Source organism: Myxocyprinus asiaticus, chromosome 3, assembly GCF_019703515.2.
Source record: "Myxocyprinus asiaticus isolate MX2 ecotype Aquarium Trade chromosome 3, UBuf_Myxa_2, whole genome shotgun sequence".
Taxonomy (NCBI): Eukaryota; Metazoa; Chordata; class Actinopteri; order Cypriniformes; family Catostomidae; genus Myxocyprinus; species Myxocyprinus asiaticus.
Genome location: NC_059346.1, coordinates 54,487,501 through 54,507,106, shown reverse-complemented (window position 1 = coordinate 54,507,106; position 19,606 = coordinate 54,487,501). Strand labels below are relative to the sequence as shown.

The window sequence follows — 19,606 nt, the reverse complement described above, 5'->3', positions numbered from 1 at the left end:
CTCAACCAAAACTCCCACAAGGGAGCAAAAAAACATAAACTACCCCGTAGCGGAAAATGTATCCAGGCTGGGGCAGAGGGTAACAGAAACGAGCTGGACTAGAAAACGGGGCAAACACACAGGACCAACTGGAACAAGACCAACAAACCAGACCGACGGGAATAAACACAAGCACACAAGACCGGAAACAAGACGAACTGGCACTGGACAGCAAACACGGGGAGAATAAAATAGGGAGAGTAATCAAATGGGTTAACAAGGGACAGGTGAGGCAAATTAACTAATAATAAGCAAACAAGGAGGCCTGGTATGAAGTAAGACAGCGAGACACACGGTGATACAGAAACAAAACAAAGCCACCTGCTCTCACAAGACAACAAAACACCCAAATGCCATGAGCGCACATTGCCAAGACAGTAAGGCAATATACGACCTTTGACCGAAGTGTCCCAACCTCAGCACAAGGTGAAGACAGCTCGTGACCCTTGCAACGTGAGCGTGACGCATTCGCGAGAGACAAACTATTGAAGGTGACACAAGCGCAGAGGTGTATAGTAACGAAGTACAAATACTTTGTTACTGTACTTAAGTACAGTTTTTTAATATTTATACTTGAGTATCAATAATTCTTTGGACTTTTACTTTCATTTCACTACATTTTGAAGAAAAAATTTATACTTTTACTCCAATAAATTTCTCCAGACCCTGTCGTTACATTTGCGACTGAACACCGCAAAAAAAAATAAAAATAAAATAAAAATAACTGCTGTATGTGCAAAAATGCAGGCAGATCGAAGATAGTGATGTGTGATTCATTGAAAAAATCATTTGAGTCAACTCTTTTAAATTTAATTCCTTTGAACTGAACAAAAAGTTTCAAAAAGCGGTCTGAATTATTCGTTTTGCAAATCACAAATCTGAATCAAAATCACAAGCGAAGTGCGCACCAGATTATGTGTTCTGTCGTCTATCTTTAAGTTTAGGCCTAAACATTATGAAAGCTGTTAAATAATGAAGTTATGTGCGATCAGTCTCCCGCCTTTCCAGGAGACCTGTTCATATAAAAGTCAATCACATGCGTTTACATTTAAACCTTGTGCGTCAATTTTAAAAAGTTACTCAGAGGTCCTTAGAGGACAAAAATATCCATGTTAAAAAACTGCCATAATAATATTATATTATTTTTTCACTTTCAATGAGTTCATTTTTTTTAACAACATCATAACTACCAAATATTCATACATTTTCATGATTTTAACCCTTTAAATGCCAGTTTGTTTATATAATGCCACTGTTGTTTTTTATGGGAAAAAACCCCCACAAAAAATGTATTATCTTCCATATACAAAATGCTAAGGGGATTTTTTTGGGGGGGGGGGGGGGGGGGGTATTATCACAGTCTGAGATATGTCAATGATTAGCAACAACCCTGATTTTGATACATTATTATTATTTTTTGTGCAGTGTCAGATGAAAAAAAAAAAAAAACACTCAGGACCTTAGAGGACAAAAATGCCTGCATAAAAAAACTGCCATAAAAATATATATATATATATATATATATATATATATATATATATGAATATTATTTTCCACTTTCAGTGACTTAGATTTTTTTTTAACCAACATCAGTCCTGATCATAACTACCAAATATTCATTTATTTTCAGGATTTTAACCCTTTAAATGCCATTGTTGTTTTTTACATACACACACACACACATTTCTCAATACACACATACAAAACACACTCTGACATCAATACCAATACACCCACACAATTTTAGCTGCATCATTTATTAAATTGGCCTGCAGTGCTCTATAATACAGCAAAGAGAAAATAGGAAAAAAGCATGTATTTGCTCCATAGGCTAAACATGAGGAAAAATGGTGCCATCTGGTGGAAAACATTAAAAAATTTACATTTTGAAGCAAGGGAGTATGAAAGCATAATATCATAGTATTCATGATTTTATTCTTTAATGGCACTGGGATCAAATATTACCATTTTAATGGGGTTCAATGGGGACATTTTTGTCCTGAAGGTCCTGAGTGTATCTATTTTGTGTACACAGTGTATTATACATGTATTATAGGAACTGAGGTTGAAATATCAAAATTCCCCCAAAAATACACACCTTTGGCGAAATGTATGCCGTTGGCATTAACAGCCAAAATGATCAAAAAAACAAAAATGAAAAAGACAAAATTTTTCCTAAGGTCGCACAAGGGTTAAACAAGGTATGATGTGTATGAATAATTACCAGCGCTTATGAAAATGTCCAACAATGTTTATTTTTATATTTTATGAAGATATGAATGGTCTTTGCCTAAGCAAAACTAGTTTTCTGGTGGTTGCTAAAGTGTTATATTTGTTTTGTAGCACTTTTATGCTACAGTATGTGGTAACTAGGGTTTTCTTGATGGTTGCTAGGGCATGCTATGCAGTTGTCAAGGTGATCTCTGCTGTGTGTTTTGGCGCATTGCTACAGTATGTGGTTGCCAGGTTGTTACTATGCTACTGCTAAGTTGTTTTCTGTGTTTTTTGCACATTACTCTGCAGTTGACAGGGTATTCTAGGTGGTTGTCAGGTTGTTTTCTGTGTTTTTTGCACATTGCTATACAGTTGCCAGGGTGTTCTCGGTGGTTGTCAGGTTGTTACTATGCTGTTGCTGAGTTGTTTTCTGTGTTTTTTGCACATTAGTATACAGTTGCCAGGGTGTTCTCGGTGGTTGTCAGGTTGTTGCTATGCTGTTGTTAAGTTGTTTTAATTGTGTTTCAGCATATTGCTATGCAGTTGCCAGGGTGTTTTAGTTGGTTGTCAGGTTGTTTTCTGTGTTTTTTGCACATTGCTATACAGTTGACAGGGTGTTCTAGGTGGTTGTCGGGTTGTTGCAATGCAGTTGTTAAGTTGTTTTAACTGTTTTTCAGCACATTGCTATGCAGTTGTCCGGTTGTTACTATGCTGTTGCTGAATTGTTTTCTGTGTTTTTTGCACATTGCTATACAGTTGCCAGGGTGTTCTGGGATGTTACTTATTGGCCCAAATGAAAAGACAAGTCTCTGCTCTGGTCACTATTATGACTCATAATACACTCATCCCATAAATATGATCGCTCTGATGTGACTTGAATGCGGCATTAAAGGGATTGTTAATTTAAAAATGAAAATTCTCTCATAATTTTCTCACCTTCATTTTATCCAAGATGTGTATGACTTTCATTTTTTTTCTGCAGAACACAAACTTTTCAGAAGAATATCACTGTTATGTAGGTCATTTCAATGTAAGTGAATGGTGACCAGACCTCTGAAGCTCCAAAAAACACATAAATGCAGCATAAGAGTAATCCAGAGGTTTATCAATGTCTTCTGAACAGATCTAATTGGTTTTGGGTGAGAGTAGACCAAAATATAACTCCTAAATCTTGACATTAGCAGTCTCCTTGGCGATCAGGATTTCAAGCTCGATTACACTTTCTATAGCGACATCTAGGGCTCTGCGCATGCATCAAGCACTAGAAAGTGAAATCAAGCTTAAAATCATGATCATGCCTAGAGATTGCAATGGCAAGATATACAGTGAAAATGAGTTACAATTTGGTTTGTTCTCACCCAAAACCAACTGAATCGCTTCAGTGGTAACCACTGTAGTAGTATGGATAACTTTATGCTCCCTTAATGTGCTTTTTGCATCTTGAAATGTCTGGCCACCATTCACTTGCATTGAATTGACCTATAGAGCTGAAATATTCTTCTAAAAATATTTGTATATGTTCTGCAGATGAAAAAGTCATACACAACTGGGATGGCATGAGGGTAAGTAAATGATGAGCACCACCAATCAAATAAGTTGCCATGGGTTTAATGAACTTTTCCGTAATTTATGCAATTTACTTGTACTTTTGATAAGAAAATTTAATATCAGTTACTTTAATACTTTTACTTAAGTCATTTTCTCAAGAGCTACTTTAACTTTTACTTGAGTCAATTTCCATGAAGGTATCTTTACTTTTACTCAAGTACAGGGCAGTAGCTAATGAGGCAAAAGGTGGTAACGATTCTAGGGGCCCACAGGTCCAGGGGGGCCAACAACATATTTTAAACTGCATTTTTAAATATGAAAGGGGCCCAGAGCAATATACAGTCAGGGAGCCCAGAATTCCTTGCTACGGCCCTGCTCAAGTATGACAAATGGATACTTTATACAACACAGCATAAGTGCAATGCACCCACAGCAATACCAGACAGACTTGGAGCACGAGTGTCCGGATCCTGACACGGACCGAAACCAAATCAGACAGGAAGTCAGGATACAGACACCATGCTCCCGACATGAAACAAGACAGATTGAAGAGCGCACGGCAGGGAATACAACCGAAACTGTGCGCTCACAAAAAGACAGACATCGAAACACAAGACAGACATGGGACGATGATGTCACGGTCCTGTCAGACAAAATCCCTGACTGACAGAGTGACAGGACTATGACAACTTTGAAAAATAAAACCTCTTAACTGGGGGCCTCGGTAGCTCAGCGTGTAAAGACGCTGACTACCACCACTGGAGTCGCAAGTCAGGTCTCCTAAGCAACCAGTTTGGCCCGGTTGCTAGGGAGGGTAGAGTCACATGGGGTAACCTCCTCGTGGTCTCTATATTGTGGTTCGCTCTCAGCGGAGCACGTGGTGAGTTGTGCATGGTTGCCGCGGAGAATAGCGTGAAGCCTCCACACACGCTATGTTTCCATGGTAACGCGCTCAACAAGCCACATGATAAGATGCGTGGATTGACGGTCTCCGAGTCACTACGCCAACACAAGGACCTAGAGCGCATTGTGACTTGGGCATTCCAAATTTGGGAGAAAAGGGAATAGAATAAAATAAAATAAAACCTCTTAACTAATAGGCAATTATGGAAAAAAGGAAACAATATAACGAGAATAAATTCATATTTCTTTTTACTTTGTAAAAAAGAAATAATAATTTGAATTAACTAGTTGTTTAATCATAATGAGCTTCTGTTATCCCACTTGTTACAATTGTGACCTTTGACATGTAGCTATATGTGTCATGTGAGTTTGATTTATGTGAGCCAGTGTCGTATTAAATCAGGCAAAAATTGCCATTTAATGCAACAACTGCATGTTTAACATTTTTAGTGTTAAAATCTGCATTATCCATCAGGTTTGAAGCTCGTACAATGCAGTAACCAAAATCAGTATTAGATGGTTGATTTAATACAGAAACCTAGAAATAAAATCTGTGTTTTGTGTATTCATAAAAATAAAGTAGAATGAACAGAGAAAGCAAATAGCTAAATTTTTAGACTATTCAGAATCAAATAATACATACCCATTTTAAACAGTAAAAACGGACTTGGCAATTGTCATATTAGTTGCCATTAGAGGTCCGACAAGTGCAAATTATAACTACATGTACTACCACTGCAACTACAGCTACAGGTTTTGGACAAAATAAAGAAAACAAATGACAAAAGAGTATAAAACATGGGCGGTGCTAGGGGTGGGTGTTTTCAGTAAAGCCCTAAATGTTTTTATCATCTTGTAGTGGTGTTAAATGTACCAGTTCTTAGGTATCAGATTGATACTAAACATGAATATATTTTAATATTGGGCTTTCTGCTATCTTTTAAACTAGGGCTGTGTCAATACAATCAAATATCGATATATCGTGATACTTTTTCTCATGATATTATATCGATACATTAGATCCATGTATCAATATTTATATTCAACTATTTGTGTATTCATGTCATGTAAACACAGCAAAGTTGGTCCACTGTTACTTCCAAATCGATAAGCTCACCAAGAGACAAAATCGTGATTTTTCTAGCTACACGCTCTTCATCAGACATCAGTATATAACTGAAACATAGCCAAATAAATTGGAATTGAAATAGGAGTTGATTCGCAATCGAATCAAATTATGATATAATGATGTATCGCAATATATCAAATTGTGACATGTATTGCAATATGTGTTGTATCATGAGGCAATACCAGCCCTATTCTAAACTAATTTAAAACACCCGACAAATCGTTATGGAAAGCCAAATGGAGAATTCGACTATAGCATGATTGTTGGTGCCAGATGGGCTGGTTTGAGTATTTCTGTAACTGCTGATCTCCTGGGATTTTCACACACAACAGTCTCTAGAATTTACTCAGAATGGTGCCAAAAACAAAAAACATTCAATGAGTGGCAGTTCTCCAGACGGAAATTCCTTGTTGATGAGAGAGGTCAATGGAGAATGGCCAGACTGGTTCGAACTGACAGAAAGTCTATGGTACTCAGATAACCACTCTGTACAATTGTAGTGAGTAGATTAGCATCTCAGATTGCACAACATGTCAAACCTTGAGGTGGATGAGCTACAAAAGCAGAAGACCATGTTAGGCACTTTATTAGGACCATAGTGTTCCTAATAAAGTGCTCAGTGAGTGTATATCAACAGAGGTCTGGGCTAAGCCCCGATTCCAAATATCCACTGACCCTAGAACCACCCCTGTATGTTACTCCAAAATTAAACGATTAAACAACAACAAAATTATTCTTCGAACTCATTTTTCAAAATGTAACTATTAGTTATTTTTCAAACCCTCCTCTCCAAAACACCTGTCTTGACTTTTCATGATCAAAAGGATCCTGATGGATAAAATTAAGTTCTTGCCTACATTTATTTATTGTTGAATATGCTGTTTCACTTTTAAATACATCACACTTTTTTACATTTAATTAAGCTGAATTTCCATATTCGACAGCTTAATAAAATTGTATCATCAAAATGGAGTCTAATGAAAAGAATTTAAATAAAATAGAATTATCTAAATTAATTTATTTATATCAAATTAAGTGATTTTACAAAATCCTCAAAATTTGAAACAACATTGGAGATATTTTGTCAAATGAAGTGCTGCACGACAGAGCATCACAGGTGTGAGATATTTCTTTTTAATACATTGTTATTATTATAATTATTATTTAATTACAGTAAACATTTTGTTACGATACAGTAGTAAAATATTTTTTTTATTTTTTCCCCATTTCACGGTCCATTTAAATCAAGCTTTTATTTTGGCTTTTCAGTGTGTTTTTGACAGTAGTTTCTCTCCTTTGGATAAGCAGTTCGCTACATGGCCCAGTATGATTATTAAACCCCAAAAAGCTGAGATTTAATTAAATAAATATAGTCTGTATCTGCTGCGCACTTCAGAGCACACTGCTCTCTGTCATCTACTACACACACAGAGCACACGTGATGATCACGATGCATTGTTTTCAGTGTAAAAGCGGCCGGCTTCACACATTAATTTTGAAGCATGCAGCACACGCAGATTATATTTTATTTAATTAAATTGTAGCCTTTTGTGATTTAATGGACCCTTTAAACAGACTTTGATGACATGTTTCCACCTTATTTAGCAGCATTCCAACAGTCGACATTATCTAAAGTTTAAAACTCAAATGTTTTGTAGTTAACACTACAGCCATCAAATCCCCAAAAATCAGATTTTGCACTACAGTTGAAGTCAGAAGTTTACAAATACATTTAGCCAAATACATTTAAACTCAGTTTTTCACAATTCCTGACATTTAATTGTAGAAAACATTCCCTGTCTTAGGTCAGTTAGGATCACTACTTTATTTTAAGAATGTGAAATGTCAGAATAATAGTAGAGAGAATGATTTATTTCAGCTTTTCTTTCTTTCATCGCATTCCCAGTGGGTCAGAAGTTTACATACACTTTGTTAGTATTTTGTATCATTGCCTTTAAATTGTTTAACTTGGGACAAATGTTTCGGGTAGCCTTCCACAAGCTTATCACAATAAGTTGCTGGAATTTTTGTCCATTCCTCCAGACAGAACTGGTGTAACTGAGTCAGGTTTGTAGGCCTCCTTGCTCGCACATGCTTTTTCAGTTCTGCCCACAAATTTTCTATCAGCTTGAGATCAGGGCTTTGTCATGGCCACTCCAATACCTTGACTTTGTTGTCCTTAAGCCATTTTGCCACAACTTTGGAGGTATGCTTGGGGACATTGTCCATTTGAAAGACCCATTTGCGACCGAGCTTTAACTTCCTGACTGACGTCTTGAGATGTTGCTTCAATATATCCACATTATTTTCGTTCCTCATGATGCCATCTATTTTGTGAAGTGCACCAGTCCCTCCTGCAGCAAAGCATTCCAACAACATGATGCTGCCACCCCCATGCTTTATGGTTGGGATGGTGTTCTTCGGCAAGCAAGCCTCACCCTTTTTCCTCCAAACATATCGATGGTCATTATGGACAAACAGTTAAATTTTTGTTTCATCAGACCAGAGGACATTTCTCCAAAAAGTAAGATCTTTGTCCCCATGTGCACTTGCAAACTGTAGGATGGCTTTTTTATGGCTGTTTTTGGAGCAGTGGCTGCTTCGTTGCTGAGCAGCCTTTCACATTATGTTGATGTAGGACTCGTTTTACTGTGGATATAGATACTTGTCTACCGGTTTCCTCCAGCATCTTCACAAGGTCATTTGCTGTTGTTCTGGGATTGATTTGCACTTTTCACACCAAACTACGTTCATCTCTAGGAGTCAGAATGCATCTCCTTCCTGAGCGGTATGATGGCTGCGTGGTCCCATGGTGTTTATACTTGTGTACTATTGTTTGTACAAATGAACGTGGTACCTTCAGGCATTTGGAAATTGCTCCCTAGGATGAATCAGATTTGAGGTCCACAATTTATTTTTTTCTAAGGTCTTGGCTGATTTCTTTTGATTTTCCCAGGATGTCAAGCACAGAGGTACTGAGTTTGAAAGTAGGCCTTAAAATACATCCACAGGTACACCTCCAGTTGACGCCAATTAGCCTATCAGAAGATAACTGGCTAATTGCCTTAAGGCTTGACATCATTTTCTGGAATTTTCCAAGCTGCTTAAAGGCACAATTAACTTAGTGTATGTAAACTTCTGACCCACTGGAATTGTGATATAGTCAATTAAAAGTGAAACAATCTGTCTGTAAACAATTGTTGGAAAAATTACTCATTTCATGAACAAAGTAGATGTCCTAAATGACTTGCCAAAACTATAGTTTGCTAATATGAAATCTGCGGAGTATTTAAAAAATTAGTTTTAATGACTTCAACCTAAGTGTATGTAAACTTCTGAATTCAACTGTATATCGATATTTAAACTATTTCATCAGAGCAAAACAGAGATGACAGCAGATGAGCAGAGAATGTACGTGACAGGGCTTTGTTTATGACTTTAAGTGAAACACCTATCCTGAGTTCTGATCGTTACCATGTTTTTGTACATGTAACAAAAACATTTTAGCAGCACAGTCTAACAGTTTTATTACACTAAAATATTTTCCAGGACATTTAGGTGTTTTTCTTATTTTCCACTGGAAAACTGCATTGCAAAATTCCAGGTTTTCCAGGGTGCATGGGAACCACCTTTTCTATTATTTTGTCGACCCGCATATGTAACCCTGATAGCCATGTAGTAAGTACATACTTTACGTTCCAAAAAAAAAAAAAAAAAAAAATTGAGATGTGATTAGAGTACAAAAATTTTATTATTTTGAATAGTGAACTGAACAAGGCAATTTGTGTCTTTGACATTAGATAATAAAGTTCATTATCATTTCCATTATTACTGAGTGGTCTTGGGCAGCCTGTAGACACCAGTGGACACAGTCAGCTGATGGGCTCTGACTTTCTTCTGCAGGAAGGCCTGAAGTTCGTTCACATCCATCTCAGTGACACCAGGCCCAGCTGCCACAAACATTCTTAGCATGGAGTGGATTCTCTCTAGTGTCATGCTCTCCAGGTTAGTCAGCATGGCCTGAATGTAAGCCCAGAACAACTGAGAAAAAAACAAGAAAAAAAAAGAAACAGTTTAGTATTAAATTAGCATTATAGGGCTAACAGGGTTCTAAGCAGTGTTGCATTAGGCCAGCAACGTAGTTTATGCATGTACACAAAACAAATTATTTACCAATCCATTGCAAGTGCACAGTTCTGTTACATACAGTAGTATTATCTTGTGTTCTTATGGCGATAACAAACCACTGTAGGGGGGCATTAGAGTTACCTTCAAAAGCCTGTGCCATTACACAGAATGTGCAATTATTCATGTAGCTATCTATATCTATAAACTGTTAAGGCTGTTAAGGTCGTTCAGGTCAAGTGCTCAGCCTTTCAAAGTATACTCTTTTTACGGCAAGCCCATACAGACGTGTTCGACACATGCGCACTACAACTGCTTTGTGATACTGTGCTAAGACAGTTGCATGTGGACAGCCCGCACCTACTGTGCTGATGACAAAATTTAATTCGAATTTTAAAAATCACCAGATTTTTAAATTGACTTTGTCCACAAGAGGGTGCAACAAATACATTTACTGTTAGCCAAACAGCACCTTGATATATTGTTACAAAGAACATTCCTGGCTGTGCATTCCATCCTAAACTAAAGTGAATTAAAGAAATATATTTTAGCCGGTTCATATTCTCAAATGTTAAGTAAAACTGAGTGGGGGAAAAAGCTTCAATTGACAGTTTTCTATTAACATAGTGTTGCTCTGGTGCCACAGTACTACCCCAGACTCAAGCTTTATAAAGCGATACTACAGTGGGGGGGTTTTTCATTACAGCTGTATGTACAATAGTAATATTCCCAGATAGTAGAGGTATTCGGTTGAACTCAGCCCAGAGTCATCACACGGAGCCCAAACAAATTTAACAGAACCCATGGATCTCAGGATACACATTTCCAAATTTAACTCCTTTCCTGAAAAAGCATTTTAAAACCCTTTGCTTAATCTGAGAAACGCTGATAAGAGATATGCAATGGCCAAAGACCTCCACTTAAGGGGCTGTTCACACTGAACGTTTTGTGACCATCCACTCAGTTTTCTGATTGTTTTTCTAAGTAAACATGCACTAGAATTAAGTCTTTGACCATTTCGGCTCGTTTTGTAGTTTATTCAGTGTCTCGTGCAGGACCGCTGTGTTTTTTAGATGTCGTGTTAAGAAGAATGTCAACCTTTACAAACGTGTCTCGAGACACCTGCTTTCTGTTGAACTGTATTTGTTGTGCTGTGTCTAGCCATTTTTAGCACAAGAATTAGATAATTCTGAAGTCATCGCCAGTGCTTAGCTCACATACAAAATTTGAATGCACCGTTTAAGCATTCAAATGTGCGTTTTTATCTAAATTTGACAGCCTTAATACATTTATGCCTCTGCAATGACACATAAAACAGAGCTTGCCTAGTTAGAAAAGTTTGTTCATGTACTTTCGTAGAGCATGTTTTGGGTTTTACTCCTAAAAAACAAATAATGTTTCATGATTTATGGAAACTTTTATTACTTTTAGCATGCAGGTGTTTGCAGCGACGACTACACCCCTGTATAGGTGTCATACCGCTTGCAGCATAGACAGCTCTGTTGATTAGAATGTAAGCAATCTAGTTTTGTCATATCGCCTGATTGCAATGTAGACACGATATCATATGCACTTTGTAGGCCTATGTAACTATAGCTGCTTTTTCAACATTAAGCTGAACGGTTCTGAGCACGGTAAGGAACGGTTACTGTAGCATTTCCACTTGAGCACGACACGATTAACCCTCCTATTCTGTTCAAGTAGGGCAGCTTACTTTACTGTTTGTGGTCATTTTTGACCGGAAACATTGTGACATAAAAAAAAAAAAACAATTATAACATTTCTTCATACCTGAAATAAAAACAATAACATTTTGCACTTCTTTTGGGATTTTATGTTTTTTAGATCTTATTTACAAATAAATTTCTCAATTTCACCAATCATTGGCATATGCAAATATGCAAATGTATTATCCAATATTCACTACAGTAAAAAACCTAGATGAAACATGAAGAAAATGAGAATTTCTCATGTATTGGCAGCAGATTGCTGCCATCTTGTGAAAAAATAATAACATGACTTGAAAATCATGTTATAACAATAATAGCCAGTAGATGGCTGCAGTGTTATATGCAGTCATTATCTGTTTAGTAATTCTTTTGTTTTTTGTTTTTTTTCTTTTTCCCCCAGTTTGGAATGCCCAATTCCCAATGCGCTTTTAAGTCCTCGTGGTGGCGTAGTGACTCGTCTCAATCCTGGTGGCGGAGGACGAATCTCAGCTGCCTCCGCGTCTGAGACCGTCAACCCGCGAATCTTATCACGTGGCTTGTTGAGTGCGTTGCCACGGAAATATAGCACTTGTGGAGGCTTCACGCCACCAACCGTGGCATCCACGCTCAACTCACCATGTGCCCCACCGAGAGCAAAAACCACATTAAAGCGACCACGAGGAGGTTACCCCATGTGACTCTACCCTCCCTAGCAACCGGGCCAATTTGGTTGTTTAGGAGACCTGGCTGGAGTCACTCAGCACGCCCTGGATTCGAACTTGCGACTCCAGTGGTGGTAGCCAACGTCTTTTACCACTGAGCTACCCAGGCCCCCCTCTGTTTAGTAATTCTAAATTTTATCACACGTTATGCATTTGGATATATATTTAGACATTATCAAAGTATTAATTGGCAAAGTTTAGCTTCTTTTTTTTTTCTATAAATAAAAAATGCAGTTTTTTTTGTCTGGACGGTGAGGCTCCCACACCTAAGAGTAAACTTTCCCATAGTGGAATAGGTAAACTTACATAAATTGCGGTCAGGCTTTGTTCTTTCTGTGTGTGTGTGTGTGTGTGTGTGTGTGAGATGGGTTTTGGGTGTACAATGTACAAGCGAGACATCACCATTACACCTGGTTGTCTCTTTTGACCATTTGTGTTCAGATTTCGAGGAGAGAGTCTCTGATTTCATGTGGACAAACATCAATCACGTCTGTGTTTTACTGAATGATAATAAAGCGCAAAAAAGTAAATGACGAGAAAGGAAGCGCTAAAAACCAGAGCACAATCTTTAGCGTCGTTAAACAGATTTCAAACAGATCGCCAAAAATACATCTTAAAATTAGAATAACAAAATTCATTCACAAACTCACACAGTTTATTCTTGATAACATATTAAAAAAAAAAACATGAAAGAACAGCTCTTTCCCGTTTTCACAATTATTGGCACCATTTGCAAAAGGAAAAAATAACAATTAAAAAAACACCGGATAGAGAGATGTGAATGATTTTTTTATTCAACAAACATGAAAGAACGGCTCGTGCCCATTTAGCTGTTTGCAAAAGGAAACATTTAAGAAAAACAGTTGAAAATACGTGACGACAAGACGTCTGGATATCAAGCAGTTTTGAAAACTGCTGCAGCATCTGCGACTCATCTCGGCCTGTCGCAGCAGTGCGCACACAACAAGACCTTTCGTCGTCAGATCCGAGACTTATCGTCGCAGAACAGTCGCCAACTCAATACATCAAAGGAGACGAGCTCGAGTTGTGTAGCGTCCACTAGGCCAGTGTTTCCCAACCTTTTTCTGCCACGGCACACTTTTTATGACTAAACAATTCCACGGCACACCACTATCCCACATAGGCTAACCATCGTCAATATTTTTCCTTTTCAAGAACTTGTCCATGTTTTCTGTCCGTCTTAGTAGCGTGTTTACTTGTAATGTTTGAAATTCAGCTATGCACAAAACCCCCCCCCAAAAAACAAGTCACATAGGTAGGCTATGCTGTGTGAGGTCACAGGTGGCAAGAGCGCTAAATGGATAATGAAAAAACAACAAATTTGCTTCTTTTCTTATTTGTAGATTTGTTCTTGCAATGCCACAACAAATTACAGGGATGCAAACTCATGAGGGGCAAAAAAGTTAAGACAATCACTGGTCCACGAACATATTTTCTGGGGATATTTTTTTTTAAAGAATAATCTAAAAGCACCAATTCCAGCTATTTTAGTGATTCAAGTGTATTCAAGTTTACAATTGTGCAGAATTAGCCGCAAAATAAAGAGTATTTTGGTGTGGCTTGCTTCTGTTTCACAAATTTGTTCAATTTTATTAACTGATTAGTTCAGTGACCCCTTCTGGAAATGTCACTAGGTGGCGACAAATGAGCGTCATATGTGCTATGAGTGAGTCAGTGAATCATTTTGAGTCCTTCATGACTGAAATCTACCAAGAGACTTTATATTGTTTAAGCATTAAAAGAACAAAGCAGATCTATAGTCTTCCTTCAGTCTGAGCATTATTTTTCATCCAAAAAGACAACAGTAATAGTCTAATAATAGTGAGTTTCAATAACGTCCTTACCTTCTCCTTTATTAAAACTTGCATGGCTACAAATCTACTGACTTCAGTATAAGAGTTATAAACACAAAGCAGATCTACGGTATCATTTTCCTATAGTAGCCTATTTAAACTGCTGAGCATGGCTTTTATCAGAAATGACCACAATAATAGACAAATAATAATAATTTTGAGTCTCAATAATGTTCTTTCGTCATTGTAAAGCGCATTTCACATGAGTTGAGTCGAGGCGTCAACGCTCCGTTCAACGCCAGCGTCAAGCGTTAAGCGCCACATTGCCCTCCACATGGCAAGTGTTGCAGAGAGTCACAGAGGGGCGATTTTACGAGTTTGCCACGTAAAAAAGCGGGAGATGTGCACAATAAACATTGAAAACGTATTTGGAAGAGAGAAAAAAAGCTTGCAGTTGCTTTGATAGCAGAAAGTAATAAAAGGGCTCGTTTATGTTTAGGTCTAAGCGTTTTCTTGGTGAATTTAAATTAGTTCAGTAACTGGGGTCTCTGATACTCGGAAATGATAAGGTAATATTTAATTAAAAGAAATTAAGAGACATTCAATATCTCTTCACAGATTTGGACAGTTTTTAAATATTTCTTGTTGCTTAGTTCTCTCAAAGACATTATTGGTGAAGCAAAAACGTGTGTGTGAAAAACACTTTGGTGTAAAGTGGCGTCACTTCATAGACTTCAGTGTATTCTGCAGCGCTGATGCGAGTCATGTGAAAGACTCGTAACGCGTATAAATATGAGTCACTTCTGCACATTAATCATTGCTCTTCACAATCACAAAAGTGACCGATAATGGTTTCAAAATGGCGAATTTCTCTGAAAGGTGAGGAGTTTGGATCCCTGAAATTATTATTATTTTTTTTTCATGCATTTATCTATTTTGTGGAATTTGATAATTTTCCACGGCACACCTGACAATCTTTCGCGGCACACTAGGCATAAGTCTTACTCATTTATTTCTGTGTGTGTGAGTGTGTGTTTGCGTGTGCGTGAGTGTGTGTGCTGCAGTATGTTTAGTGTCTTTATGACTAAATTGTATAACATTTTTATTTAAACTAGTATAGTACATAGTTTTTCTACATGCCTTTTTCATCAGGGAGGTAGATTACGCTAGCTCATTAAAACTCATTATATTACTCTATTATATTATATATTACTATAATTGCATTATTAGTTTAATATTTTGTCAATAAATATCCTTTTTAGCAAGTCTGGGAACTTTTATCTTTCTGTGTGTTCGTGTCCGGTGGCACGCACAACTCCTCAGAACTTCTCACCTTATGTTATAGGCAGGTCTGAATAATTAAAGTTATACGCATCCCCGGCACCCAAATATTTTCTACCAATAAGAATGTAGTGCTCACAACACTAATTAGAACAAATTTGATCATATTTAAATCCATTCTGCAGATTTTTCCCCAAAATCAAGGCAGAAAATCCAACAAAAAGCTGCAGATTCCATCTGGGCCTGATTATAGAGAAGCGAGAAGTTTTGTATTGCACTTGTCAGTAAATTAGATTAAATAGTAAAGTTACATGCGTTACTTATTTGCAAAAGATTATGAACATTTATGGCGAAAATTCTAAACGTAATGCATACTTTATTCGATACCAAAAAGCAATCTGATTACGTAACGCTTACTAATAAGTAATCCATTACCCCCAACACTGGTCCTGAGCAGTATGGCAAGTAGTTGAAAGAACATTCAAATTGTTCTCATTGTTGTACTTGGGACGTGGGATAGTATACATGCAAGTGTATAAACTGACCTGTAGTTTCTCTTCTCTCTGCTCTGACTGTGTGGCAGTGTTGGAGTCTCCCTCTTCATCGCTGTCTATAAGCATGACACTTCTGTCAGTTCTCTCTCTGCATGAGCTAGTCTCCTGTACGGTATAAAGGCCTCCAGCTTCCTCTCGCAGAACACCCTGCTGCTGCCACAGTGCCAACTTCCTGCGCACCATCTCTTGCGGCACACCCAGAACACCACTCAGCTCTTCCAAGGTCCATGTGCCTAACAAAGGGAAATGAAAAGGATTTGAACTGTGATTCCCTCGAGTGCCTCCTCTCTCCGGTGATCCCATCAATTTACGTCATATAACGGCATTAAAAGCCTATTAAAACAAAGACTGTATCATTGCCCAAACTATGGGAGAGCAACAATATATATATATATCCTGTTCAACTGCAAACTGCACAAGCCCCACATATCATGTTGCTTTAATGATATTTTTTTATTTTGGGCCTTTTTATTGACAGTAGATAAAAGGGAAAGAAGTGGGGAAAAGGATTTGGAAATGACGCAAGCCAGATTTGAACTTGTGTCACAGCTCAATATTTCTACCCACAAGACAAGCAGCAGTCAAGCCACAGGTTGATTCACCCATCTTAACCCTGACTTTGCAATTACAAGAAACATCTGTGGAACATCCCAAGTTAAACCCTTTTACATGCCATCTTTATTTTCTGTCAAATATATCGTTTAATTTTAGGTCACAAGTTTTAACCACTACAACAAATATTATATCTGCAACTCAGTGCTTTGACGACACAGCCCTCCAGAGCATTCCAAAACACCAGATCAAACAGGAGTTTAATCTCCACACCTTTGTCCTGGAAGTGTAGAATGATGGCAGCATGGATGGGAGACACAGTGAGGTTAGGAATGGTTCTGTCTTCCAGCTCCACGTCCAGTGTCACGGAACCTAGATGAGGCTTCCATCTCAGAGTCCTCATGGCCTACACAAAACAAAGTAAAAAATGTCTTAGAAAAGATTACTAGTGTGTCGGGCGCAAATTCTCTTGTAATAAATGCGGCTTCATGGACATAATGCCCGTTCTGCGAGTGGTTCATGTAAACACAGCCAGTTATGTCTTACTTGAGCGCAAACAGGTGCAACAAAAAAATCAGAAATGTGTCCAAATATTTTCTTACCCACTTGCTACCACATCAAAATGAAAAATGCACTGTCTATTATGCTTTATGACTTTCCAGAGAGACAGCGGTGGATTACGACAGTCCAGCTTTACCGTTTCACTCTTAGCAGCTGTAGAAACCCCATTGCAGCTGTGGCAACTTGTTTTTTAAACTAATTTCAGGGTAATCCAGTGGCAAGAATGTATTATTCATAAAATGTGGTCTGATCTTCACCTAATTCCGAATAATAGACAAACACAATCTGCTCAAAGTTATGACAAACAAATAATTGTAGTTTTCATGTCTTTATTGAACATGTTGTTTAATTATTCACAGTCCATGCTGTAAAAAGTATGCGTACCTCTGGACTTCTAACTTCTAAAAAAGTTCTTTGGAGACAGGTGTTCCAGTCAATGAGATGAGATTGTAGGTGTGAACTTTAGAGGTGCCCTATTGTAAAAAAAAAAACAGTACAGTCTGGGTCCTGACAGAGTCTGAACTTCTCAAGAAGCATGTGAACCATGCCCTGATCAAAACAAATGTCAGAGGACCTAAGAAGAGATGTGTGAAGCTGGAAAAGGCTACAAAACATTTCTAAAAGACCTTGATGTTCACCAATCTACAGTACGACAAATTGTTTACAAATGGAGGAAATTCAGCACTGTTGTTAGTTTGCCAAGGAGTGAGCGTCCTGCACAGTTCACCCCAAGAGCACAACATGCAGTACTGAAGGAAGTGAAAAAGAACCCAAAGGAAACAGCAAAAGATCAGCAGAAATCTCTTGAACTTGCTTAAGTCTCTGTTCATGTCAACTAAAAGAAAAACACTGAAAAAGAATGGAGTTCATGGGAGGACGCCACGGAGGAAACCAATGCTCTCCAAACAAAACATTTCTGCATGTCTCAAGTTTGCAAAAAGATCACCTTGATGCTCCACAAAGCTTCTGGATTGATGATGTGTAGAAAGATGGAACAAAACTGAACTTTTTGGCAGAAACACACAACACTATATTTGGAGGAAAAAAGGCACTGCACATCAAATCCTCATCCCAACTGTGAAGCATGGTGGAGGAAGCATCATGGCTTTGGACTGCTTTGCTACATCAGGGCCTGGATAACTTGCAATCATTGAGGGAACACTGAATTCAAAAGTGTATCAGATTTTACAGGAGAATGTCATCACAGTTGGGTGATTCAACAAGACAAGGACCCAAAACACATAAGCAAATCAACAACAGAATGGTTAAAGAGGAGAAAATGTGTGTTTTGGAGTCCAGACCTTAACTGAATTGAGATGATGTGGTATGACCCGAAGAGGGCTGTTCATGCAAGAAACCCCAGAAATATTAATGAACTGAAACAAATTTGTATCAGCATTTACAGGAAACGTCTGGTGGAGGTTATTGCTGCTAAAGGTGTTCACATGTGCACATACTTTTTCCAGCATGGACAGAATAATTAAACAACATGTTCAATAAAGACATAAAAACAACAATTATTTGGTTTTCAATACTTTTAAGCAAATTATGTTTGTCTATTATTAGGACCTGGGTGACGATCAGACCACATTTTATGAACAATGAATGCAGAAATGCAGGTACTTTCAAAGGGTTCACATACTTTTTTCTTGCCACCGAATAACACAAAGCATAATGTTATAAATAGGCACTAAATAATTAAAAATTGAAATATTTACATTAAGGAAAATTGTCATCTGAGCGATGCCGAAGTAAATAACAAACATGGCACCTGAGAAGGACCACGCTATGTTTTTATACCCTGTTTCTTCTCTTTATTTTCAGATAATACCGAATTTTTTTCCTTTAACTTTCCATCGCAATCTGCAGTGGAACTGCACTTTAATTGTGGGGTTTCACACTTTTGTCAAACTACGTTACGTCATAAACAGCATGTAAACAGCAATTAAGACCCCACCTGACGCATTTAACCATTCCTGCGGTCAAGCACTGGCTCTGACGTGACAATCAGCAGCATTTTGGTGTAAAAAGAGTACCAGAGCACATGCTCAAATAAGCGAAAGAAAGCTCTGTACTAACGGTACAGCAGAAACACTAGTATCATTACATCTTTTTTATTTTAATATCAACTTGGTACCGAAGTACTAATAATTTTAACAAACCTACAGCCAATATTTGGCATTTTTCAATGTTCGAAAGGATTGTAATTTTTAAAATTACACTGATGGAACAGGGTACCTTGAGTTTCTCAAAGCGGTGTGTGTAGTCCTCCATGGCTTTGGAGATGACAGCAGGCAGCTCCATCTTCTCCTCCTTCAGCTGCGGCCAGAACTCAGATGAGAGAATCATGGCAGACAACGCCAGTGTGGGCTGATCCTCTACAGGCATACGACTCTCCTCCTCACGGATATTAGTGTTGATCCGCCGGGAGTCTGCCACATCCTGGAGACATTAT

At 37.9% G+C, this 19,606-nt stretch overlaps 1 protein-coding gene across 1 annotated transcript in view; it reads right to left on the bottom strand.

The window, feature by feature from the left end:
* Window positions 1-9,571: 9,571 nt before the first annotated feature.
* Window positions 9,572-19,606, bottom strand: part of anapc2 (anaphase promoting complex subunit 2) — a 31,993-nt gene continuing 21,958 nt past the window's right edge. The window contains exons 11-14 of the mRNA XM_051677162.1: window positions 19,390-19,593; window positions 16,864-16,996; window positions 16,030-16,271; window positions 9,572-9,874 (exon numbers count right to left, since the gene is read on the bottom strand). Coding sequence (XP_051533122.1) covers window positions 9,662-9,874; window positions 16,030-16,271; window positions 16,864-16,996; window positions 19,390-19,593 — 792 coding nt within the window. The 3' untranslated portion in view covers window positions 9,572-9,661. The remainder of the gene's footprint in view (window positions 9,875-16,029; window positions 16,272-16,863; window positions 16,997-19,389; window positions 19,594-19,606) is intronic.